The 27,757-nt window shown below is 43.0% G+C and overlaps 1 protein-coding gene across 1 annotated transcript; it reads right to left on the reverse strand.

Moving 5' to 3' along the window:
* On the reverse strand, nt 1–27,395 carry LOC146808552 (vomeronasal type-2 receptor 26-like). Its single transcript, XM_085624000.1, has 4 exons — nt 27,318–27,395; nt 19,175–19,349; nt 16,374–16,376; nt 1–938 (listed from the first exon to the last, which is right to left on the reverse strand). The coding sequence occupies exons 1-4, from the start codon at nt 27,393–27,395 to the stop codon at nt 1–3; spliced, it is 1,194 nt and encodes a 397-aa protein (XP_085480126.1).
* Between the last annotated feature and the right edge of the window lie 362 nt (nt 27,396–27,757).

Here is a 27,757-nt window from a genome sequence, read left to right on the forward strand (position 1 = left end):
TCATTCTTCTTTTGTGATATTAATGATTTCTGTAGTACCAAAATGTGTTCTTCCAATGACATGATGTCTGTTGTTCCTATCAGGCCTGAACAGAATGATATAACACTTAGGAAAGAATATACAGCCAAGCAGTCCAGCACTGGAGCACAGGATGGCAAACACCTCCACTGCCACCATGTATTTCCCCTGTGTGCTCAGGTACGCGGGGATGAAGGAGACCCACACACTGACAAACACCAGCATACTGAAGGTGATCAGCTTGGCCTCGTTGAAGCTTCCAGGCAGATTCCTTGAGAGAAAGGCAACTATAAAGCTGACTGTAGCAAGGAGACCCAAGTATCCCAGCATGAAGTAGAAGAACTGTTTGTCTTCATTACATTTAACAATTATCTTTTCATTATACAACATGAGGTCAGGCTCTGGAAATGGAGGAGACTTCACCAACCAAAGAGCACAAATAAGAACTTGTATCAGGGAGCAAAGAGAGACTATACAACTTGGAGTCTTTCCTCCCAACCACTTCCTCGCCGGGCTGTTGGGAAGTTTGGCTTTGAAGGCAATAACAGTAAGTATAGTCTTTGCGAGGACCATGGAGACACTGATGGAAAAAACAATTCCAAAGATAGTTTGACGCAGCATGCAGGAGAGTTTTGTGGGTCGACCGATGAATATGAAGGAACAGAGGAACCCGAGCATTAAAAAAAGGAGGAGCAGGTAACTGAGCTTGCGGTTGTTGGCTTTGACGATAGGAGTGGAGCCATATTTAAGAAAGATTCGTAGTATACTAGCAGCTATGAGAACCAAGAATATAGCAGCAAAGGAGAGTGTAAGTCCAAGGGGCTCATCAAAAGAAAGGAATTCTATCACTTTTGGAATGCATTGATCATGATCACTACTGGGCCATTGGTCATCTGGACATTTCATACATTCATCTGTATCTGAAGAAGAACAAATATTACAAGTTATATGATTCCTTTCAAAAGTGAAGTAAACTTTAATCTTTTTATTGATTTATCCCCATTTATTCATTTTAGAAATACGTTTGATATAGGAAGCTCTTTTACTTTTTTCGTCTCACAAATTTGATATTAAGGATATCATTAGAAAATCACATGTTGATGTGCACATACTTTGGAAACATTGGGTTTATTACTTTTCCAGATTCTTGATTTTGTGTCTTTTGAAGCCTGGCCAAATCTAGTATTTTGGGAATAGGTGTGTTAGCACTATGTTTGACAGTGACTCACTTTGTCAGGATAGAATCAAGTAACAGGGGACCCTTACGTTTTTATTGCTAGAGAAGTGGTGAGTGAGGGTGGATAGTCAGATGGAGGTGAGTGGGTAAAAAGAACAAATGCAGTTTGGATTTGGGTACAGCACATTTGGCTACACACTGATATAAAATAATAATAAAGATGTTGTGAATACCTTTTCATAATGCTTGAGACCATTGTATAATTTAAGATGAGCTATTGGCACTGTCAGGCGGAAAGTATTATATTTTCATCTCACCAGCAAAACGTTAAGTCTAATAAGAGCAATGATAATCATTACCTACGTTTCTGGATGTATGACAGAACACTGCATTCCATTGTAGCACATGCCCTTACAACTCTGCTGTTACAATGTGAACGCCATTACCACACATAACCTTTACCATGCATATTTTTCCAACAATAATTCCTTTTCCATGCACAAATTTCATTGTAAAAGCATGAAAGTTAAAGACATATGCATGGTGAAGGTTTTCACTGATCCCAGCCCTGAGTCCTAACACCGCCCCTTGCTCAATCCCCCCTGGCCTCAGCCCCCCCCAAAAAAGAAATGGTGCCAGCCCTGAGCCCTAAAACTGGACCCCTGGCACAACCCCTCCAGCCCCCAGCCCTTAAAAAAACCAACATCCAGCCCAAAGCACAAAACCCGGACCCCGCTTTGAACCCCCCATGCACTCCTGTGCAATCCCCCTTACCTCACAACAAGGCAGCTCTTCAAGGCTGACGCCCAGGTTGTTTTTGCCCTAAAGTGGAAGTGAAAGAGTCTCTTCGCTCCTCTAATTACACTGATTGCCACACATAACCCTTATCACCTGTACCACGCATATGCCCTTACCGTTCATACCTTTACAACATAATTTGTTGTAAAGGCATGTGTTTTTAAGGCATATGCATTGTAAAATAACAGGTAGTAAAGGCTATGCGTGGTTATGGTGCGTTATATTAACTGCCTCATAAAGGGTATTCATGGTAACAGACGTGTGCTGATGTATGTTTTCCGTGAGCTGCCTTATGTCCTATTTTCTTCTGTCATTATCCTTTTCTACTTGATGGAAAACATAGGACATTGACTGGCAAGAGTAAAGGAGCCCTGTTTGGAAGGTAATACCTGGGACTCTGGGAAGTGTTAGTAGCATCTACTTCTAAAATATTCACCCCATGCTTCTCTAAATAATAATCTGTCTTTTGTTCCTATCAGGTCTGAACAGAATATTGTAACAGGTAAGGATACGCAGCCCAGCCCTTGTGCGCAGGATGGCAAATGCCTCCACGCCACCAGCCACCATGTACTACTCCTGTGTGCTCAGGTGTGCCAGGATGGAGGAGATCCTCTCATTGATAAACACCAGTGTACTAGTCTCTAACTCATGTGCTTGTGGTAGTTTCTTTCAGATACCCTGCATCTGACTACACCAGGAAAGGTGCAGGATTTTCATGACTTCAATAGTAAGATCCTTTATGGGGTACTCCCAATAAAATGATACTAAGGCGATATGCGAAGAATTTTGCTGTCATTTGTTGACAAGGTGAGAAGGTCTCCTGATGTTGCTGTTGGAAGTGTTGAAGGTACCCATCCTAAGAGACATTTCAGCCACACAATCATCAGGAGTTTCATAGAGGTGTTGGGGTTGATTTGCTTCAAGGGATTTTCTAATCAGTCTTTTAAGACATCAAATATCATGGAAATAGTAACATTTTGCAAAGACATAATTATCTATTGGGGAATACGTGCAACTCAGAATATCCTAACTTTAACAGTATTTTTAGAATCAAACATTGGCAAAGTCAACAGACTTGCTAAATCGGAAAAGGGAACAAGAAGTAAAAGAAGAATCTGTACTTGGAAACAGGAGATCCACCCAAAAACAAGGACCACACTCCACTAAACATGATGCATATATTCATAGCAAACCCTCAAGATAGAAGAGAAGAAAAGATCACTGCAAGGTATAGTGCATGGTGTGAGAGCATCGGGTCGCAGAAAAAAGGAACAGTGTAACAGGGCACAGAGCTTTCACTATGGGGGTACTGTCATACTCAGAAGGAAGCAAGCGCTGATTGGGAATAAGATTGCCATGAAAGTACTAAAATAGAATATCTAGGTTATGTGAGAGGTACGAATGAGCATGATTTAGAGGATAAGAGAGAACACGTGGCAGGAGAGCACAGGATGAGAGAAGACACTGGATTGCATTGAATGCAGCAGCTCAGCATTGAAGAGTACTTGATGTGAAGGCACAGCCTGGAGATAGAGAGAGAGAGAGAGAGAGAGAGCACAGCATGATCTAAAGCAAAGGTTAGTAATAAAGATGAGAACACATGCATTCACTGCACTAAATGAGCCTTTAAGTCCTGACCTTCTGTGAATTCAGGGGCTTTAGAGTACACAAGTGGAGGAGAGGAATCACCCTTTCAGCAGGGACTCCACCTGGTAGCTCACAGACCTAGGACTCACCTACACACCCAGTTACATACAAGAAATCTCAGGTTTATCATAGCCCACAAACTTGACGTGGCCACTCAAGTCAATGCAGTAGACTCATCCGGCTTCATCACCTATAGCATGCTAAAGATAATCTTCAAGTGGCTACCGGATAATGCCAGCAAAATGATCACTCAAGCCTTCATTACCAGCAGAATTGACTAAGCAAACATCCTGCATGCTCGGATACGCCCCCAGTTCACAAGAAGACTGCAGACCGTACAAAATGCAGCAGCCAGTCTCCTCCTCATCATCCAACACCAAGGCAACTTGAAACACTGAATGCTGCCCCTTTATGCCTCTTTCAAGAAATATATGATGGCACATCCATGACCTGGCAAAAGGACCGCAACAGGACGGGACTGCAAGAAAGCTCCCTGGTCTTGAGCAACACATGGAGAAAGAGATACTAGAGATGAAAAATGAAAGCAAAAGAAACACACGATCGACAGAATCCCAAAAAATGCAAACATTCACCTCCAGGCAAAAATATATGGGATTAATCCATTTTTCTTTTGCTCACCACACCACCCTGGTTTGGGCCCAGCCATATGCAAATCAGGCTTGACCCTGCTTCTCATGGGAACAGTCCAGCCTGAAGGGCCAAGCCATTTCCTCCCTGGATCGGAAACAAGCATCCTGAGACCAGTTATGGGGCATCAACTCTCATCAGCCAGTCCAACTTGAATCCAGTTGAGCAGTGAGTGCAGGACCCATGTCTAGGCAAACCCTTCCCACTTAGGATGACAAAAAGAAAAGGAACAAATACTGGATGGAATGCTGAACAATGCAAATATTCACCCCAGTCACAAAGATCTGGGTTTGATCCATCGTCCTTTTGCTCACCACACCAGCCAGTTTGGACCCAGCCATGTATTCAAATTAGTCTTGACCCTGCTCCTCATGGGGACAGTCCATCCCGAACTGCCAAGCCAGGTCCTCCCTGGCTTGGAAACAAGCTTCCTGAGACCGGTTTCAGGAAATCACCCCTCATCAGCCCGACTAGCTTGAATCCAGTGGCGCAGTGAGCTTGGGACCCAAGTCTAGGAATACCCTTCCCACTTAGGGTAACAACAGCAAAAGGAACAAATTATGGATGGGATGCTGAAAAATTCAAACATTCACCCCAGTCATGGAGATCTGGGTTTAATCCATCGTTCTTTTTCTCACAACACCACCCCAGTTTGGACCCAGCCATATGCAAATCAGTGTTGACCCTGTTCCTCATGGGAACAGTCTAGCCCGAACTGCTAATCCAGGTCCTCCCTGGACCGGAAACAAGCACCCTGTGACAATTTTTGGGGCATAACTTTCCATCAGCCATGCTAGCTTGAATACAGTGGCACTGTGAGCACGGGACCCACCTCTGGGCATACCCTTGCCAAGTAGGGCGACAGAACAAATGATGGACGAAAAGCTGAACAATTCAAACATTCAGCCCCAGTTATGGAGATCTGGGTTTAATCCATCGTTCTTTTGCTCACCACACCACCCTAGTTCGCGCCCAGCCATAAGCCCAGCACATAGACACCAACAATCTCTTGGACTCTCACCAATCAGGCTTTAGAAAGGGCTGCAGCACAGAAACAGCCTTACTAAATATAACAGATGACATCCATAAATGTGTGGATGCAGGTCGCTGTTGCCTGCTCACTCTCCTAGACCTGTCTGCGGCCTTCAACACAGTGGACCATAAACTTCTTCTCAACACCCCTAAACAGTGGATCGGAGCAGATGGCATGGTGCTGAAATGGTTCACTTCTTCCTTTCACAACCGTTTTCAAAATAAACAATGCAACTTCTGATACCTCCACTATAACCAGAGGTGTCCCTTAGGGCTCAGTCCTTCACCTACTGTAGTCAATATGTACATGGAGCCACTCACTACCATAATCAATCAATCCAACCTCACCTACCCCCTCTACGCAGACGACATCCAGCTCTACCGGTAAGTCTCCTTCCCAAACGGCATACTCTGTCTTAATGATGCTCTAAAAATAATCCAAAACTGGCTATCACACAACCACTTAAAACTCAACCAAGGCAAGACGGAAATCCTTTTCCTCTCAAACAACAGGCAGACCCACCAGGCCCAAGAATGGATCAAGCTTATGGACTCCCTAAACTTCGACCTAACCCCGGCCTGCTCCGCCAAGTCATTGGGTGTCTTACTGGACCCTAACCTAAACAAGAGCTCACACACTAAGGCTACCGCAAGGAGTGTACTCACTTGTTTGTAGCTGTTCCTAAAAGAGAGATAGGTAACCTATTGGGTTACATAGAACAGAAGTTATGAAAAAATGGTCTCTATATGTGTTATCCGTCTGATGAAGAAGAGACCATTTTTTTAAACTACTGTTCGATATAACTTAGTAGGTTACTTATCTCTCTTTTAGGAACAGCACAACTATTCCTCTAACAACAGAACAGTGTGAATTCCTTTGTATAATCCGGCATTCTTAATGCTGGGGCTTCAAATAGACATTTTCGTAATTTCACAAATGCTTCCATACTTACATCATCCCATTCTATTAGGTCTGCTCGTTTCTTGGTCATTTGTATTAGGGGTTTGGCCAATAAGGAAAACCTAAAATCCACTGCCTACAGTATCCTACAACTCCAAGGAACATTCTGATTTCTATCTGGGTTTGCGGCAATTTCATTTGTCTTATTATTTCTATTCTTTCAGACGTCACTCTCCTCATTCCACGTTCTATTTGGTGTCCAAGATATTTGACACTCTTTTGACAAAACTGTAATTTTTCTGGGGAAACTCTATGCCCACCTTCAGCCAAATGTTTCAATAAGGCAATTGAATCAGTAAAACAGTCATCTCTTGTTTTGGATGCGACTAGAAAGTCGTCAATATACTGCACTAATACTGACTCTCTGGGTAACACTAAGGTTTCTAGGCACTTTTTCAGTATCTGATTGAAAATTGAAGGGCTTTCAGTGTACCCTTCAGGAACGCGATTCCAAACTAAAATATGATCCTCAAACTTAAATGAGAAAATATATTTGCTGTCTGGGTGTAGTGGGATAGAGAAAAAGGCGTGGCATAGATCAATTACAGTGAACCATCCTGCCTTCCAGGGTATCTGGTACAGAATCACAGCTGGGTTGGGCACCACGGGGCAACAAGGCAAAACAATTTTATTAATCTTTCTCAGGTCCTGAACTATCCTATATTTTCCGCTAGGTTTCTTTATGCCAATTATAGGTGAATTACAGGGACTGCTCATTATTTCTTCTAAAATGCCTTATTCGATCATTCAATCTATTTTTGCTGCAACACCAGCCTTAACTTCAGGACTCATCTTGTATTGTCGAGTATTTGGGTAATCTGCACCTTCCATTACAGTTACTTTTACAGGGTCTACATTTGCCATTAGCCCTACATATTTGCCTGAAAAATCCCATACATTTAGATTTACCGTTGTTTTAACCTCATCTGGTAAGTGATCTTTCGTCATTATAGAATACATCTCCTCTATCTCTATACCTTGTTTAGCGGTACAAAAGGGGGTGGTGATGGACGGAGCATCAGAACCAATGAAACACTCACACCCAGTCAACAGATCTGGGTTTGATCCATCACCGTTCTTTAGCCCTCTCTGCCACCCCAGTTCAGACATGGCCATATGCAAATCAGTCTGACCCTGCGCCTCATGGGAACAGTCCAGCCGGAACTGCCAAGCCATGCCTTCCCTGGACCGGAAACAAGCTTCCTAGGACCGGTTTCTGGCATTTCAGCCATCTTCAGCCAGGCTTGCTTGAATCCAGTGGCAAAGTGAGCAAGGGACTCACGTGTGAGCATACCCTGCCAACTTATGGCGAACAAAGCGGTACAAAATGGGGTGGTGATGGATGGAGCATCAGAACCAATCAAACACTCACACCCAGTCAACAGATCTGGGTTTGATCCATCACCGTTCTTTAGCCCACTCTGCCACCCCAGTTCAGACATGGCCATATGCAAATCAGTCTGACCCTGTGCCTCATGGGAACAGTCCAGCCCGAACTGCCAAGCCATGCCTTCCCTGGACCGGAAACAAGCTTCCTAGGACCGGTTTCTGACATTTCAGCCGTCTTCAGCCAGGCTTGCTTGAATCCAGTGGCAAAGTGAGCAAGGGACTCACGTCTGGGCATACCCTGCCAACTTATGGCAAACAAAGCGGTACAAAAGGGGGTGGTGATGGACGGAGCATCAAAACCAATCAAACACTCACACCCAGTCAACAGATCTGGGTTTGATCCATCACTGTTCTATAGCCCACTCTGCCACCCCAGTTCAGACATGGCCATATGCAAATCAGTCTGACCCTGTGCCTCATGAGAACAGTCCAGCCCGAACTGCCAAGCCATGCCTTCCCTTGACCGGAAACAAGCTTCCTAGGACCGGTTTCTGGCATTTCAGCCGTCTTCAGCCAGGCTTGCTTGAATCCAGTGGCAAAGTGAGCAAAGGACTCACGTCCTATCATACCCTGCCAACTTATGGCGAACAAAGTGGTACAAAAGGGGGTGGTGATGGACAGAGCATCAGAACCAATCAAACACTCACACCCAGTCAACAGATCTGGGTTGATCCATCACCGTTCTTTAGCCCACTCTGCCACCCCAGTTCAGACATGGCCATGGTTTAGCAACATAAATATATAGACTCCGGGCCTTATTATCAAGAATGGGTGTAACATTATCGCCACTTTAGCGGCAGGAAACTGCCGCTAAAGCGGCGGTAGCGGGCTTGATAATATGCCTTAGAGAATTCCAATACAAGCCCAGGTTTGATGTCCTTCCCACCAGAACCTGGGCTTCTATTGGAATTCTCTAGCGCATATTATCAAGCCCCTTATCGCCCGTTCTTGGTAATATGGCCCCCGTCTTCATCTGGAGTTTGAATTGCAACACCGTCCGGTGTGCAGAATATTGTGCAGTTCATTTTGCACAGTAAATCTCTTCCTAATACATTTACAGGACTGGAGTCACACACTACGAATTTGTGCATTTCCCGAAAATTACCAATGCGTACCTCAATGGGTTCTGTAATAGGGGTCCTAATCTGTTTATTGGAAATGCCCACTACTTGGATCGCTTCTCCCGAGAGGGGCAGGTTTAGAAGGTCTGCTGTTCTCACAGTAGAACGGGTAGCACCAGTGTCTAATAAGAAAGTAATATCCTTCCCTTCTACTTTACCATTGACATATGGACCTGACTGATCTACCGGTAAGGATGCGCCAAGTACGCACTCCTTTTCCTCCCGTCTCAGGCACCGTCATTGGTCGCTGTCATCATAATAAGAGTCCTGTAAAAGAAATTGCGAGGTTACAGAATTTTTCTTACCACTTCCTCCTTGAAATCCGGTGTCCGCACTGTACTTTGGCATAGGGGCAGTTGGCAACTGACTCTGTAGATTTACAACCTGCTGCGGTTGATTCATTATCCCCTCATTCTGCGTCGGTGGATTTAAATTTTGATTTGGGCCATTATTGTTCTGTATATTTTTACACTCGTGTTTCCAATGCCCCAATGTTCCTCACCCATTACAAGGAAACTTTTTTTTTGCTTCCTCTCTACTCATTCGTCCCTTCTGTTTACCCCCATTATTTTCATTTTGGCCTTGCCCTTTTCCTTGATTTCCTGTCTGGTTATTTAGTTGGACTTCCTGCTGTTCTGCTAATTTTACTTGTGCCCACGTTACTTTTTCTTTTAATTTCTTTCGTTTATTGTCAATCTCATCTCCGCAATACTTTATGTATTTGAGAATATCATCTATGGGCCTTGCTTGCCAACACAACATGTGTTGCCAAATCCTGTCTCCTATTTCTGGTGTTAATCCTGTCACAAATTGGTACACAAAATGTCCCATGTCTTTATCTCCAATGTTCTCAAACTCACTATACTGCTTAAATATTTGTAGTAAGTGTTCATAATAGGTATGTACGGACTCATTTCTGTCTTGGGTTGTTTTGTCTATTTTTAACCAATCTGTTTCTTTCGGAGGAATTTTCCCTTTCAAGAACGTGATCACCTGGTAATATTTCTTCATTACCTCTTCTGAAGGATCTCATGTCTCTCGGATATTCATCACTAGGCCAATCAACAGTAATCTTACACTCTGTCCATAAATCAATAGGCACCACAATATCAAACAAACCATCCAAATCCTTCAACAATACTTTAGAAACTTTCACAAATCTTTCAACTTGCCGATACCACTCAACTGGCTTTTCTCTTAACTTCTGAAAATCATTTGTAAAGGATAAAATATTCTGTCTAGTTCATGGTACATGTACATATCCTCCTCCTGGTACCTCCCCCATAAGACATATTCTTTCTACCCTTCGTGTTTCTTCCATTACAAATTCAGAAGTGGTTGGATTAGCACGTGCTTCTTCTCTTTTTCGCATCCATCTAGCTTTCCATTTGTCTAAATCACCCCATTTTTGTAAAATGGTCATCCTCTCTTTAACCTGTAACTTTCTTCCAGACATATTCACATTTTCTAGGTCTTTATCACTGAATTCTGCTCTGTATGGTTTTTGTAGTACTTTGGATTTGCTTTTTTCAACTCCCATTTCAGAAGCTAAGTCTGTCAATTTCTCATGCAATATTTTTGTATTTCGGGTGGTACTTCTGCAGATAAACAATAATTCTTCTTCACTGTAAGTGTTCAACCTGTCTAACCCTACATTCCCAGCTATCATTTCCTCTAGTTCCACTTTCAATTTGTAGATATCTATGATTTTCATTGGAAGTTTTGCCTTGTCTCTTCCCTGTGCCCATCTCTCTATTTCTTCTGGGGTTACCACTGTGGCATTCTTAACTCCTGTGGCTGATTCTATTTGTACCTCCTTCGAACAACTAGGTGTAACTCTTCTCGGGGTTTCATTTATCTGCCCTCTTATCAGTAAATCCATTAATGATATTACCGACTCACATTCACTACCTTTATCATCAATGATTAGGTTCTCTTTCCTGTGTTCAATAGTAGGTGTGGACATTACTGAGGGTTTGTGAGTAATTGCCTTATCACCATATGACGGAACGACTGGACGTATAGTTGGGGCTTCAGGGTGAGTACTCAGTTGGGTTATTTTCTGTATCAACTCCTCTCTATTCTTGCTTATTGCCGCTCTTTCTTTTTCTTGCAGCACTCTTCCGTTTGTTGTGTCATGCATAATATGGGGATCTAATGGTGTTCCTAAGACCGGAGCACTAGGAGTAGTTCTGCTCTGTTCCTCTTGGTAAGGCGGAGGGTTTCTCATTAAAATGTCCTCCAAGAAATCATCTTCTGATTCTCCACTATCTGTCATCGTTAAATGTTTGATCTTCTCTGTGCATTTACCTCCTGAATGGCCCTCAGACATTAGTACAGGATATGATCCTTCAGCTACCACTGCTTGTCTCCACTGTTTCATCTGACTATCTCGAGTTTCATGCTTCAACCTGGGATAATATCCACTAAGGTTCCTGCTACTTCTGGATCTGTCATGCACAAATGTTTCAGTCTCCCATTCCTTTAAAGCTTCATATTTGGTTAATCTTGGTCAGGGCTCTAATTCATTCATTTTTAATCTCAGGTGATGCAGAATCCTCCCATTAAATGTACCATGTTCTGGTAAAGCTAGCACTCCATCTTCCTTTGTATATTCTATCCAATTTTCCAACCATACAACCGTATGATAGTCTCGCTCCATCATCATGTATGATGCGGGCATTTTCAGAGGAGTAATAAGAATTCCCTCTCTAGTCTTAACAGAGTAATCCTTTTTAAAATAATTTTCTGCATAAACGTCATCTTTATCTTCTCTCCGTACATTTTTGGTATTGATCCTTTTATATATTTTGCTCTCGGGCAAAACCCAAATACCTACTATCAGGTCGATTCCCTATCAATGTTGGATTGTGCTTCCACATACAAATACCACTGTCTATTATTATTGTAGAGTCTATTTTGCTAGCCAATAAAATCTTTGCTTTTACTCTACTGACCAACCAATACTAGAGCGTCTTTTATTCTTTTAAACAATCAGATTCTATTTTATACTATGCGCTTAGCCAATACTAGCACGGCTTTCCAGCAACATCAGTTTCACTCCTTACTACTGACCACTCCTTTACAATTTCGTGTCAGTCACACGCCCGCTGTTACAACCAATCCCAGCGCGGCCCTTTGTGACATCAGTGTAGCAGTGTACTAATTTTCTTTTCAATTTTCATACAAATTCATTAGTTGACAACGTAAAAACATTCGCTACTCTGTTTGCTTAACTTAAATCAGAAAATCGTTTCACATTTACTGCAAGTAAACTATTCCGCTTACTCTTCACACACTATGAGTGAAACCTTTCCGCTTACTCCTCACTCAAGCACCAATTAGCCTGCTACTCCCTCAGTACTACCCTTTCTAGGTGATATAGGACCAAAGATTCACCAGCGAACGTCTTTGCTATCAATCATTCTCACTTTTATGCTAAAATAGTCCCTAATTTAACACTGTCAGCCTTGGAAAGCGCTTCAGTGCTATCTTCTGCAAATGAGCAACCTCACTGCAGTGTGGTTTCCATTCACCACCCGCTATTCAATATTCCAGGGAATTTCCAGACAACATAAAACAAGTACAAAGGGGTAAGTTAATACATAACCAATAATTCGAATTCGACTTTTCACCTAACTATCTAATAAATTAAACCATCCTCCGCTACCAAGAAAAACTGATCCAACAGGTTACCAACCTCAGGTGCTCACTTACTATACATTCACATGGGTCCATAGACACACTCATTCCTGTAGGCTAGTAAAATACCGCTGGGGTTGATTTATTATGCTAATACCTGTAGGATGAATTTTATCTGTTTATCTCTTATGGAACCCCTTGATCCAATGTAATTTTCCTCTGGTCAATGGACCATTTAGTTAGCTGAATAGGTGAAACATTACATATAATAACCATTATTAAATAACCACAGACTCAGGAGAGTTTAAAATGTGTATCTAATAAAGTTCATGTGAGCCAAGAATCATAATACAGTTAGAACTTGTCTTCAACAAGGAGAGGAAGAGAAATAAATTAAATCAGTCATAGTTAAACAAATTATTAAGATGACAGAACCTGTGTAGGGGAAAAAGAGAGAGCAATACATTGACATACTGCACAGAGTTCTATTTACCTAGTATGGTGTGGAAACCATCCCTTGGCCAAGGAATTGGGAAGGGCCCCTGGGACAGATCAGGTGACCAAAGCTCAGGACAGGATTCAGGACAAGACTGATGACCTCTTCTAGATACGGCGCCTGTGCCGCACCTCTCTCTGACGCTATTTCCTCCTCGATTCTTCCATGAATTACATACTGTGGCAGGAGTTTCATCTATCTTGGGATCATTAGGTCGGGCACCCGGCAGGGCCGGCTGGCTCAATATTGCGGGCCCAGACCTTGACCCCTCAGAGTCTCAATGACGAAGCTCCACCAACAAGGGTGGGCTGATGGACTCTTAACTCCTGGCACAGTGATGTACTAACTATTTTGAGAGGCTTTCACTTTGTTTACAGCATCGAGTGATTTTCTGTTCATTGTGTTTGGACTTAATACCTTCTGGTAGTTTTTTCTGAGTTTTCTGGGGATTGAAGGTGCTATAGTCCTTAAACTAGTTCCCCTAGGACCCTCATATATATTGTGTGTTTAGTTCTCTAATATATGCCTCCTCATTTCTTCCATGATGTTCTCTAATTAATTTGGCTCAAAAGTTCTAAGTCTAGATTTGGAAATTCTTCAGTATTTTCTCAAATTTCGGACAGCAGCTCAGTCTCTCAGCATTCTCCGTCTCTCTGTGGTGTCTAATCTAACTAAACTACCTCTATTATACCTTTCTAATGGCATGTACCAACCCTGAAAGTTTTGAATTTACGAAACTCCTAACTCTGATTGGACAAGGAAAGGTGAGATGATCATCACACCATGCTAAGTTTAATACTTTTCTTTAAGCTCGTTGTTCTATGTTCCCTCGCCTTAATTCACTTTCCCATGCTTTATTTCCCACCTGTGTTCAAAAATTATTCAATACAAAGTATACAGTTTTATCAAAATTTCTTCTGTTCTCAGGACATTATGCTTGTTCCCAGGATATGTTTCTTTTCTCTAATTTTGGATGACGTTCAAGGCTTTGCACCATGGCTCCTGGGTCATTTTGACTGCGCATGCGGAGTGGTCATGTGATGCGCTAGTTCAGTCCTGCACGGAGGCCCAAATACGAACTAGTAGAGAGGTCAAAGACAAAGAATATTAAAATCCAAAATAAATGTTTTCACTGTATACCACTTATCTGAACTCTTTTCCCATTTACTTATATAAATCTTGCGCATTAGCAAGTTAGTAAACTTACATGGTTTTAGTTTCAGCAAAGCATGCGTATTATCATGTGAGTTCCAAGCGGACATTTTAAGAGCAACTGCGCAGCTGTAAAGTTTTCCCTCCAAGCGATAGTACGTCATACTGCGTAGATGCGGTAGACGCATGCACAATGCAGAATGCCGCATTTGGCGGACATTTTAGAGACACACAGGTTACTTTTTAGTAATACACATATACAAGCTTCCCCGAGATTTTGTGTGTGGATTTTCTGGTGCGTTATTAGTTTTTAGGGACACAATTATTACCATATTATGTTATTTGAGAGGATTGCTTCCGAGCAAGTCTCTTTTATACGAGATCCTTCTCCTACCTGGCTGCCAAGACATGGAACTCCCTCCCCATCCACCTCCGGACAACCCAGGACCACCTCACCTTCAGGAAGCAACTCAAGACCTGGCTGTTCGAGCAGTAACGTTCCCCCCCTCCCCCCCAGCACCTTGAGACCCTACGGGTGAGTAGTGCGCTTTACAAATTCCATGATTGATTGATTGATTGATTGATCCATCAGTTGTAGATAGTTAATCATGAAGCAGCTTGAAGAGCTGGCCTGGCTTCGCTGACAGTCATCGCTGTAGTATGAAGATCCAGTAGAGTGTCACAGATGGTGGTTCATGGGGAGTTGCATTGGGTTTCACAGTGGGCTCCTATTCCTGGAGTGCGAAGTGGAGATCTTGTGTTGGCTGTCATCATGGGCAGTAGAGTCTCAGTATGAACGGGCCCGTTCACAGTTATGGTGACCCCCAAATAAATTCAGCATTTTACCTTTATGTCCAGTTGGAGCTTATATGATGCTAGGCAAGGGTCCAGAACATGGGAAGACATCTCGTTTGGGATCAGGAATTCCCTCCAGCAGAGGCTAAAAGAGCTCAGGCAGATCCAGATGCAGATATGGGCAGATCCAGTTGAAGCAGGTCAGCCGGGCAGTCCAAGGAGGCCTCTGGAGCTTGTTGTGTCCCTGAGCTCAGAACAGGAGGTCAGACAACTGCCCTTGAAGTCACTCAGATGAAGGGAGCAGATCAAGTCTTTCTTCTCAGAAAGCAGGACAGGTTTCGAGCAACATGACAGTCCTTTGGGGAAAATAGCAGGCCTCAAGCAGCAGGGCAGTCCTCTGGTAGCAGTAGGACAGTCTTCTGGGAAACATGGCAGTCCTTCTTCTTTTCTCCACATGTCCAGGAGTGCACTGATGAGTGGCTCAGGAGTGGCTGAAGAGGTCTTATGGCCTGGTGCCATTATTTGAAGAGGGGCTTCGCTACACTCCGCCCACATCTAGTTCTGAAAAGTTCTTCTCTTGTCCTGGCATGGTTCCAAGAAGTCTGGAGTGACAAATTACTAGTGTCAGGTTCCTTTGTTTGTGTGCTAATGGCAGCCCTTTGAAGTGTAAGTGGTGCACGAATCATCTCCCCCAACCATCCTGTCAACATCTAGTGCCCTTTGTCACACTGTCTGGGAGGAATCCACAAAGCTCCACAGCAGAGCCATTAACAGTCATGTGAGTCATTCATGACACTGGCAACAGGCACTAAATGGTTAGGGCAGGGAAATTCCAACTTTCTAAGGGGCATATCAACAACAACCGGCAATAATTATCTCTCAGCGCACTTAGCGCTAGGATAATTATCGCCGGCTAGCGTGAATTTTTATCGCTGAGATAGCGTGCTATTAGCAACGCTTATCTCAATAGCGATAAAAATCCTCACGCTACCAGGCTAACGTGAGATTATCGCTGGAAACCCAGCGATAATCTCACGTTACCTTGTTGATAGGGACAGGCAAACTTAGCCATGATATCCTCCTTCCATAGGATATCATGGCTAAGTCTGAAAAATACCAGACATAAAAAGCACCGTTAACCGCGGTTAGCGCTGCTTTTTTTGTCTCTAACAGGGTTAGCGACATTCTTGATAATAGGAGAAATGTCGCTTAGCGACATTTCTCCTATTATTTTACTCTGGAACGCCCCCTTTGCATCCCATTAGAGATGCAAGGGGAAGCGTAGAGTAAAAGGGTGCTAACATGCAAATTTGCATGTTAGCACCCTGTTGTTGATAGGGTGCTAGTTTTATCTCTCCTTTTTTGGCTTTTGCAGCCAAAAAAGCAGAGATAAAGCCCTTGTTGATATGCCCCTAAAAGTGTCATTTTCAGAATTTTCAAATTGTAACTTAAATGGCATTTTAAATTAAAATTCAAGTCGAAACATCATATTCCTACCTGCTCCTAGACTCTGTAAAAATTAAACCCACATGTATTACTTTTTGTATAAAATAGACCCTGCCCTATCTGCTTTTAGGGCCTTCCTTAGGGGTGACCCATGTTCTGGGTGATTTACATCATTTAAAAAGGAAGTTTTAGGTCAGGCAAAAGGTTTATTTTGCCAGGTCAAACTGGCAGCTTAAAACTGTGCTGGTGGCTGCAATTGAAGGCATACATTTGAAAGGGCTACTTTAGTGAGAGGCACAATAAGTGCTGCAGGCCCACTAGCTGCATTTAATTTACAGTCCTTGGGTACATGTAGAAACATATAGAAGGAACTTATAATTACATTTAATATATCAATCAGATGTAAGCCAGTTTTACCATTGGAGAGAACGCAAGCACCTTAGCACTGGTTGGCAGAGGTAAAATGCAGATTCCTAATGCCAACAAAAATACATTTCACAAAACAGGATGGGCGAAGGCAAAACTGAGGAGGGCCATACTACACCTTGGCTTTTGCTCTAGATTCAGATCATACCCCCAGGAATGAAGAGTGAGGACATACTGTATATTGTATTTTCCTTCACTGTGGGATTGCCTCTAGAGCATTCTTTAATAATACAATGTTAAGGCCAAGGTACACATATTTAGACAAAACCAACAATACGTTTCTGTAAATATGTTCTACATCAAGATTGCCTAGTAAGACTCAAACATTGTTTTTAGTATAAAACAGACTAGTCCTAAAACTCAGGTATTGTTCAAAATGAATTGTTGGTCTACTTCAGGATTTGCTTCTTCATTGACCATATGTTTTTGTTCCTTAGGTTTTGTACATTTTGGAATATTGTTTGGCACACAAACTACTGCAGTATGAATATTAAAATTCCTTTAACTTGTTAACACATCTTTCAAAGAACTTTCTCACAAGATTTGAGTTAATCTTGTACTAAAAGAAAAAAGTTTGATTTCCTCAATAGGGCTCTCCCAGGTAGTTATTGACCAGGGTGTAGTTAGAGAACCCAAATTGAAAACAGGGGCTCTTTTATACCCCAGTCAATTACTACCTGTGTGTGCCTCACTTGGGTGATATTGCTATTGTGTAGCATACCTTTAAAATATGGGCTGAATTCACAAACGTGTGTTATGTGTTGAGCTTTTCATGGTACTGTTTAGGTAGAAGTTTACATGAAGTACATACGCTGGATTTCATTTTGGTGATAAGAATCCAAGATGTTGGGTGGGGTGTGGCGACCCAGCCAAGAGGGCGTACGCACTGTAGAGAGGCTCTGCATCTCTGCCCTGTTATCTACCCTAATAGATTATCCCACTGTGCCATCCACACGTTTAACTGAGCCCGTCAGATAGCAGCAGATGGCTGTTGAGCTTATCAACAGTGGAAAAGCGGCAAACTAATGGCTGTGCGGCAAATGGCTCCTGGGCCCGCATGGTAGACTGGTCTTGACCCCGCTGAAGACCACTTGGGGCAGGTGTCCCACTAGCCAGACACAGCACCCCGCCAGTGGTAATTGTTACTTCTCACTGTACAGATGGTGGGATTCCGGGTCCCAACACAGACAGCTGGTCACAAGGCAACTTGGGCACAGCAGAGATGTAGATCCGGGGTCGAGGCCTTAAGTTACAGGGCCAAGACCTGAGAAGCGTGACCGAGACATACTTCGGGATCCTGCACCGACTGACCCCTCCTGTCAGCGATGAGAAAGTAGAAGCCAGCCCAGGAATCAGGTCCGGGTTGAGACAGCTCTTGGGCCCTAACTGTGGTGAGAGGCATGCCCTGTGGTGAGACCTGTGCAGCGGGCACCGAAATTGTGCAAGGCCTGCGGTAGTCGATGAACCGGAGTGATCGCGCAGTGACCCATGAGCCCGGGGAGCCTGAGTTAAAGCCAGAGACCACCAGGCAGACCCCTGAAAGGGACACCTGAAGCACCCTCCTCACCTCATAAAATATCACAGCATGGTCCAGTACGCCGTATGCAGAAGTAGACCTGGGGTTCTGGCTGGCCTGACCCGGAGGCCCAACACTAACAGAGAATCAGCGCTGTGCTAGATGTTACCTTAGAATATAAGTGGGAGACAGGCGGCGGAGCATTGTGGTTGCCCGGGGGCCCTATCAGGCCTAGGCCCACTGCCTCTCTGACACACATGAGGCAACTAAACAGGCAACACCGCTGCTCAAGCCATCATGACATATAACGCACACCGAGGACCAACTAGAAATAATGCTATTTTGCAACCCCCTCCTGCCAATGTTGGCACAAGAAAATAGGGAGTTTGGGGGCCATGTTGGGCTCAGTCCTCTCCTTGCCTGTTTAGACTCCAGCCTCTTATTACTCATAGAGCCACTGACTGTAGGAAGCACTCAGCAACCCTTCTGCCTCTCAACATTTGGAAAAGAAGACTATCCCAATGAAATTGAATGACATTTAATGCCACTCAGAAGCTGACAGTAAGCCTGGGCCTGGTTCCAGTCTGCTGAACACGGGACATTACCAAATAGGTGAGAAGGGCACAGACAGGCTGGCACTGGCAATCAGGGAGGCTGCAGGGGGAAGCGCAAATGAAAAAGATGCAGCTCCCACAGCTGCGATCTGTCCCCTGCTTGCTCAGCCTTCTCCCTTACAAAAGATCCTGACACAGATGACATGGATTAGTGTGTTCATTACTGCGCTCGTATCATAATGCCATGGTGATTTTTTTCACATTCGAATAGCATTGTGAGCCAAATAGATCCAGATATACTGCTGACCAGGTAGATCTGAAGAGCTTTCATGAATTAAACCTGTGGTAAAACTTACATTGGTCTGTGATCTCTTCTGGAGGACAGGGAATACATTCAAAGCAGCAAACAGGCTTTCCTTCTGTGGCTGCCTGTCTGTAGCCAGGAGGGCATTCTTCACTACAGACAGACCGTGGGAGCTGCAGGAAGGACAAGGTGACAGTGTTAGTGGAATGCACCAGAGAGCTTGTGAGCTGAAAGATAAGGACAAAGAGACTGGTAGAAGAAAGAAGGGAAGATGGCATGGGACCTAAACATGTGACTAATAGGATGTTACAAACAGATTTATTTTAATACACTTAAAGTAAACTTTGTTTGTCAGCTTTGTAAAATCTATGCACATATTCAGCTCCTTTTTAGGTCTCGCCTAGCGTTGCAGAGCAAATGCGCTGCAATCGCTTTGCGAGGCATGGAGTATACACTATAGTGTGGAAGCTTTGTGGAAGCTCCGCCCACTCTCCGGCCCGTCTTCTTCATTGGCTTAGGTTAAAAATGCTGCCTTCAGATTGGCTTTAAGCTTGTTAGTCCCTCCCCATAACAGCAATGTCAGCCATTTGTGTCCTTCCATGGCTACTTGCCCCTTCATAGCACAGACTAATTTCTTCTTCTTAGGTCTCGCCTAGCGTTGCAGCGCGAATGCGTTGCCTTCGCATTGCGAGGCATGCAGTATACACAATAATGTGTACAAGCTTTGTAGAAGCACCGCCCACTCTCCGGCCCATCTTCTTCACTGGCTTAGGTTCTAAATGCTGCCTTCTGATTGGTTTTAAGCTTGTTAGTCCCTCCCCATAACAGCCATGTCAGTCATTTGTGTCCTTCCACAGCTACTGGCCCCTTCACAGCAAAGACTACTTTCTTCCTGTGCCCCCCTCCTACAATCCGATGCCTTCTTGCCACCACCCCCCTCGTGCCTCGTTGCCCGCATGCATTGCTATTTGCAATGCAATAGGTCTCGTGTAAATGCAAGTCCTATTGCATTGCCAATGCTTGTTGGTATTACTCTAATTTGTTTCACGCAGTGCTTTAGGGTCACGACATTATATAACCTACACTGCTGATGAGACAATATCCGTGGTTCAGCAATTAGACAAAAGAAAATGTATGCTCTCCGGCTTTCCCTTATTCGCCGCGCCAATGTCAGTGCCAATAGAGCCCACAAGAGGGCAGATGAGCTCCAAACAAAATGACTTTGCAGCAATTAATTTTCAAGATAATCAAACTGTCCATCTCAAAACCATCATTTCAATGTACGCTGCAGAATATGAAAATTCACGATTTCCATACATTAAGGCTAAGTAAAATTCAGCAATCCAACACACTCAGACATATTCAATTGTGCGCCCCAGGGAGTATTGCCCTCTTGTTCTGATCACAATATTGCTTCAAGAGGAAAGGTTTATCCATTTGTTAAAAAGAGTGGCCTAAGTGTTTTTTACACTGGAAAATAAACATCCGGGATTTAATTAAAAAAATTCTGAGATTTAAGTACTCGACCATTCCTTGCTGAGTACAAAAGTGTCCCCTACCTCTCCTGGCCCGACCAGTCTCCTGTATGTGACAATCTCTTGGGGCTCCCAGACATTTCCCAGGTCACAGCGTGGGCAAGAAGATGTACTCTGCAGGAGGAAGAGAGGCTCTGCTGCAGGGTGAACCGTGCACAGCTTGTTCTAAAACCCACAGCATAGCAAATATGCAGTAAGTATACTTAAAAAGGTTTCTCTTTGCTACAGAGTAAATGCAGTTCTCTTAGTTTATTGACCCGTTTAAGTAAGTGAATTGTGTAGCTGTGGTGCACCAGACCCCTGGACTGCTCACTTCACTGGTGGTACATTTTGAAATAATACAGCTTGCTGTGACCGCTGTGTGTATCTCCCAGCCTCTCCTGAGGGTTGACCAGCACCATGCTGTAATAACACTGCTAACTGCACCAGCCGGAGTCCGCGAGTCAGCTTACTCTAATTAGTGTATGCTATAGGCCCCGAGGCAGCTGGACTCTGTGTTAGGGCCTCTCACACCCTGTTAGGTGGTTCTGCAGTATAAAAGCAAGTCCTTGCTCCTTTTAGTGTTAATTCTTAGCGGAACCATGTGACCTGCTTTCTAGCTGTCTGCTTTTTTTTTCCTAGTGGTGACATCTGAGGCTCATATTGGTAGTTACTTCACAAGTCTTACTTTCCTGCTTACAGCATTCGCTTATGAATAAGGTGGCCCCTGCAGTGACAGCTTTACCGACTTAGTTCACCCCACTCCAAGAGAAAAACCGTTTCCCATCACATTCATTTTTTGCGTGGCATCGTCTTGGACGACAAACACCACCTGGTAAAAGTGATTTGTTTTATCCTCCTTGTTTTACCATGCTCCTTTTCTTTTCTTTTTGTCTAATTGGCATTGCTTCTGCCTTTTTATTCTTGTTAGTCAATACATTATGCAACCAAAATTCACAAGTTTATTATATGATCAGCATTGTACAAGAGAAGCAATAAAATAGCAATAGAATAAAACACATACTTCCTATCACTTTTATGAAATATTTAAGTAAACAAGACTCGGTGTCAAGAACAGAAGTATGGGCATGGACTTCAATGCTAGGTCATGTGAAGCGATGCTCGCCCTCGTTCATATCTGCCAAGGTTTCAGATTGCTATGTATGATATTTTGATAATTTCGTGTAATTATGACTCAGCCACCTCATGATTTAGCAGCAGTTTTAGGATGTTAGAGTGTCTCGTTGCTCAAATGGGTCAAATTTCTGATATTTATGTTTCCCTCATCTTTTATTGGTTGATTTTGCTGGCGAGAAAGGTGTCACTCATAGTGATTCTAATGGCCCTCATAATTACACAGAAATTATGAAGATGTCACACATAGCAACCTAAAACCTTGTCAGCTATGCTCTCGGGTAATTTTCATGTTTCCTGCCTCGTGCTTCAGCCGCTCAGTGTTTCTCCCACAGGGACACCAGAGCAGTAAACCCCGAGCCCTGCAGCACACAAGGAGCTTCACTTCCATTACAGTCCATTAAAGGAGCAAGTTCGTTAGAGCACGAGCCCGAAGCACTTCCACATGCGGGGTGCGGGAGACTGCGAGTGGAATGTGAAAAGGAAAGCACTGCGCCACAGTGTGATGAGTGCTGTATGCATCGTCGAAGGAAAAGTATTTTTCAGATGCGTCAGTGCTTAGTTTGTCAAATAATGAGTACCGTGCCCAAAGCTCTGCTCGGAAGCCCTATTAAATAAATGGCGGCGGGCCGAATACAAGGGCTCTCTAGAATTGAAACCACCCCAGGCCTCTTTAATCCAGTACCTGACCCCCTTGGCTTGGTTATTCCTCTTGCTGGTTCCTGCTGTCTCCCTTTGTGACGGTACTTAAGTCTTTCTCATCCTCCTTCTTTCCCCTCTGTGTGTTTAGGTCGAGCATTCGAGACCTCTTGTATATACTTTAGTGTATATTTATTATATACTTAATGTGTATGTACTATGTGGGCTCTGGAGATCAGCCCTAGGACTTCTCTGCTTTCACTTAAGGACTTTTTTTATGTGTTCAACTGCCTCTATTTGTCTTGATAGAAAACGACCAGCAGAGGTCAGTAAAATGCCAGAATCACTTTAGCATGCTCTAGATTCCAGTCCATGGAAATTGTCTTCCACGAGCACCCGTAGACAATAATATTTTTTTCAAATCTTGTATTTTGAGTGATATGACCACCGAAGGCCCTGATTTTATATTGAAAACAGAGCTTTACACTATACCAGTTCCTGCTGAAAGGCAATATTTCTCATGTGTTCCCATACCTGGCGTGTCACACAGTTTGGTGCTTACTCTCCCTCCATTTTAAAGAACAGTAGATGTTCAGGACCCAGGCTAATGTGCTGCATAGCTAAATACATATAGGGTGAGACCGATTGCATTGCAAATGCCTGTTGTTAGTGAATGACCAATCAACAGGCAACGACATAGGTCCATAATATGTGAGGTGCACAGGGAGAAAACATGTCTTCATTCAAGTCTTTAGAATGGCCATCTTATCAATAGCAGAACAAAATATTTCCCAGAAAAGCTTTGGCTTGCAAAATACATGGACAACATTTACTGACATCTATTTAAATGTTGAGCAGCTGGGAGCATCATCCTCTTCAATTTTAAAAGTAGAAGAACTCACAGGGACTAAAAGACCCCTCAAATTAGAACTCATGGCTGCCTTTGATGAAACCCACAAAGTAAAATGTAGCAGCCACTCAGGGTTTAATATCAGGCAGATTGTAAATAGATCTCTTTTCAGTCAGCTGGGCACTTCTCTATTCAAGCAGCAGAAAAGACTCAGGTTATATTCAAGTTTCATCCCCTTCACACTGGGGAATCGAATCCATCATCTTGCGGTTCAATGTGACCGCCAGGTGGCAGGGTAGAGCACCCATGGCACTGACATTGTAATCTCAGGGACTTTTGAGATGTCTACAGTTACTTTGCACTTGCTTATCCACACTCCTTTGGACTGGTTGACATTTTCAAAAATAATTCTTTTTAACCAATTCTTCTCCATGGGCTACTAGAATGTTGAAGGTAATGAATCTTTGCTAAGTGGGTGCCATGTAAAGAAAATGCCTACTTGGCAAATTATTTTGTGTCACTTTTGAAAATATGGATCATTCAAACCTGAAACGTCCCAGGAAGTGATGTCACTGGCCTTAACCCTGAAATCGAGGCTTAAGTCACCTTGTAACTGCATTATTAGTATAACAATACACCACAGATAAGTGTCAATTTTAGATACCACTAATGTTTTAAATACGATGCTGGCATGATATGTCAATGGAACATTACTAATTTTTCTTTGTGCTACATGAAAGATTGTTTGCTCATTTCAAGAAGGAGATGCGGTGCCACAGAACATAGAACAATTCTGAGAATCTAAATAAATGATACCAAAATTGTCATGATGTCATTGTTTTCCTAAAAAATACTTCAATTAAAAATGTAATGATGAATGGTAGAGAGAAACAAAATAGAGACTTAAATATTTAGTTAGGTACAATCATGTGTTTGTGATCAAATGTCCCTCATCTGTGTCTGACAGAAATTAAAAAGGTATTGCCACCACAAGCTAGGAGTTCTCGGAAATACTAAGCCCAATTCAGGGAGAAGGAGTGAGGCCTCTGCTGGGTGTTCCAAGGCATTCATTACTTTGGTTGTTTGTGAATTAGGTTTGGGTAGTCAGAAAGTCCTAGACAGGAAAGAGTTGTATTATTTCTTCGGTTAAGTGTCTGTGTAGATTCTTTACCACAACCACATTTTGTGGGAGTTTCAGGAAAGGACAATCTCTATGAGGAAAATAATTTCCCACAGTGAAAAAGATAAACCAAAAATGTGCCTGTGTAGATTTCTCTGCCGGGGACCAGAGCCAGGGTAGGAACACGGCTAGCACCCCCTTCAGTTTTTAGCAACAAGGTGCTCTGCCGCAACGCCCCCGTCAGCCCAGACCTACTAATCCAGGGGTCTCAGATCACTAGGCTTATTGGACCTGGTGCTCAACAGCAAAAGCAAGGACGGCTACTACTGCATCACGCCAATGACCCAGCATTGCAGTAGTGCTAGAGTTTAGACTCATTTCTCTAATCAAACACGGTCCTGATGAATTGCCACTAGACCCATTAGGGGATACCTAAGGCTAGAAACATGTTGACCTAACGCACCACACAGGCCCTTTAGGACCATTGCATCCAGATAGGGCTTCCTGCTTTTAGTTAGGCTAGTGCTCCCTAGGAATATAGTTGATGTAATGGGCTGCCCTAGACCTAATTCAAACAACACTGCACCTTCACTGCACTACCCAGTCCACAAACCCACATGCACCCAACGGCTTCATCAACAAAACATCCCCTTTGCGGGTGCCGTCGGGCATTGCACTGCCAGCTCGACAAGGGGCAGGCCCAATGATGAAGCATGACATCCTCTGGGGTGTGTGAGGGCACTTCTTAACAGACCTGAACACTCTCACTTACACTTAGGAACTGCACACCAGCTTATTCTGTACCATGGAAATAAATTCTGAGCTGGGATATAACGCGAATTCCCAATGAAACTGTTGGAAACATGCTCTAGGCGCAGCTTCCCATGCAAACTCCAATCGGCATTTGTGATTGTCAAAAAGAATTTAAACTACTCCACTGATAAAGATTTAAAAATGTGAGTATATTTTGTTGTACATACATACATTATGAAAGTTGCTATTGCCTTTAATTAATCCTACTTGTTAATACATTTCGACTTATTATCACATGTAATGCGATATCACTAATGAGAAGCACAGAGGGGGGATTGTGGTTAAACATTTTTTTCTGAGGACAGCGATAGCAAAGGTAGTGCACGGGTCACAGGGAACAAACCTCGGGGCATACCAGCAAGGCGAGGCAATAGAATTATCGCCGCTTTTGCGGCCGTTATCGGCCGTTATCGTCCGAAAAGCGGCAATAATTTTATCGCCTAATTAGCAAGCTCACGCTAACGCGTGAAAACTTGCATTAGCGTATGAATTCCTAACGCCCAGCTTTGCATCTCTAATGAGATGCAAAGTGGGCGTTCCTGACCTGATATGACAGGAGAAATGTCGCTAAGCGACAATTCTCCTATCATCAAGCCCCACACTATGAAGCATAGCGGCAGGAAAAGTAGCGATAACCCCTGTTATCGCTACTTTCCTTACGCCTGCTTCAGGACTGACTTAGCCATGATGTCCTATGGAAGGTGGATATCATGACTAAGTTTGTGGGGCCCTATCAACAAGCTAACGTCACATTGCGTGAGATTATCGCTGGGTTTCCAGCGATAATCTCACGTTAGCCTGTTTGCGTGAGGATTTTTATCGCTATTGAGATAAGCGTTGCTAATAGCACGCTATCTCAGCGATAAAAATTGCTAGCCAGCGATAACTATCCTAGCGCTAAGTGCGCTTAGCGATATTTATCGCCCGTTGTTGCTGGTATGCCCCCAAGTGTTGCAGCTGCAAAGTGATCTTTATAATAAACTGTTTAACAGCTAATTAACCAACAACGTTTCCTGTTACTGTCACAAAACTAAATACACATTGTAGTGGGCTTCTCTTCTTCCTTTATTTTCATTTGAATCTCCAAACTTCTTGTTATTCATAACATTCTTCCACTCCCAACGCGTTTCGTCGATAGGGATTAACCCATGCGACTTCCTCAGGGCTGGAAGCAATAAATAATATACATTGGAGTATAGAAACTCACTTGTTTCATATCCCATAGCCCACATTACTACATGTGCAAAGGAAAAACATGCTGTGTGACAACACACTAATATTAGAATCACAAAATATATATAAAATTAATTCATTAAGGAATTAAACCTATCAATTGAATATTCACTCTAAAAGATCATCCACCATTGTAACAGTGAAACAATAAACACATTCGTGATGGCACCATTCTCCCAACAGTAAACCACACCACATATTCATGCCTCCAAATAAAGCCAATAGGTACCTTAATCTTGTGTGACTGTCTCCTAAATTCCAAAAACGTACAAAAAGGTACAAAAAACACCTAGTCAAACACACTGCGGAATACATGAGGCAAGGATGGCGAGGATAAACACCAAATATTCTTATTATTATCACATACCTTAAAGCACTTTGAATTCAAATATATCCGTATCTCCTTCCTAATGGTCGTTTTTGTTATCCACCAACACCTAAAATACAAATTTAACTCTAATTGACCCTGCACTAAAAATTATTATGTCAGCCAGGCCACATGTCTTACATAGACTCAAATATAGTCTCACCTGATTTCAGTGCACACTGTATGTGACCATTAGCGCATTTGTTTGGGCAGTATTCCTCCAATATGTAAACCAAGTCTCTGAAGTACGGAGACCTATGAATAACGATAAACACCAGAATTTAATAAGAAGCCTAACCTTACTACATGGCATCCCCCCATAATCATTTATAAATCTCTCATCTTACTTACTTATTGCAATAACACCGTCCCCGGATAAGGAACCGTCTTCGTGTCTAATCGCGTCGCGTTACCTAACCCTGTTTATCCCTACAAGCAACATAAATGAGGTGACTACTTCGTAATTTAATGAGCGCCATTTTGGATAGGTTTCATTATTACCAAGGGACACCAGACATGCATTACTCGGGCGCCATTTAGGAAATGTTTATCCCTAAGAGCAACATAAACTAGGTGACTAATCCGTGATTTACTGAGCGCCATTATGGATAGGTTTCAATATTATCAAGGGAGACCAGAACGCATTACTCGGGCGCCATTTAGGAAATGTATCGAACATATAATTGAAACAAATTCAGAACTCTTTTGTAATTCGGATAAATATTATTTTAAGTTATACCCCGCCATACCTATAATTTAAGTTTCTAAATTCCCCATAAACGCATACCATAATATGGTCTGAAAAATAAGGCCTGTCTTAACTAAGCAATCTTAAAACATTACCGCAGTAGATAGTTTCTGTTGTTATAGCAACAGATAAATAAAGTGGTGTCTCCAAATACTAAATGAAATCAATCCATTTTTCCAGACTATCATACATTGAGTGCCAACTCCACCGACATCAC

Source organism: Triturus cristatus, chromosome 8 (genome assembly GCF_964204655.1).
Source record: "Triturus cristatus chromosome 8, aTriCri1.1, whole genome shotgun sequence".
Taxonomy (NCBI): Eukaryota; Metazoa; Chordata; class Amphibia; order Caudata; family Salamandridae; genus Triturus; species Triturus cristatus.

Bases quoted from the DNA above. Each gene is read 5' to 3' on its own strand.
- LOC146808552 (XM_085624000.1), bottom strand. From the start codon at position 27,395: ATGGCGCTCAGTAAATCACGGATTAGTCACCTAGTTTATGTTGCTCTT. The intron at 19,350-27,317 runs GTAATGCATGTC...CTTATCTTTCAG, and splicing joins ATTTCCTAAATGGCGCCCGA to CTCACAAGCTCTCTGGTGCA.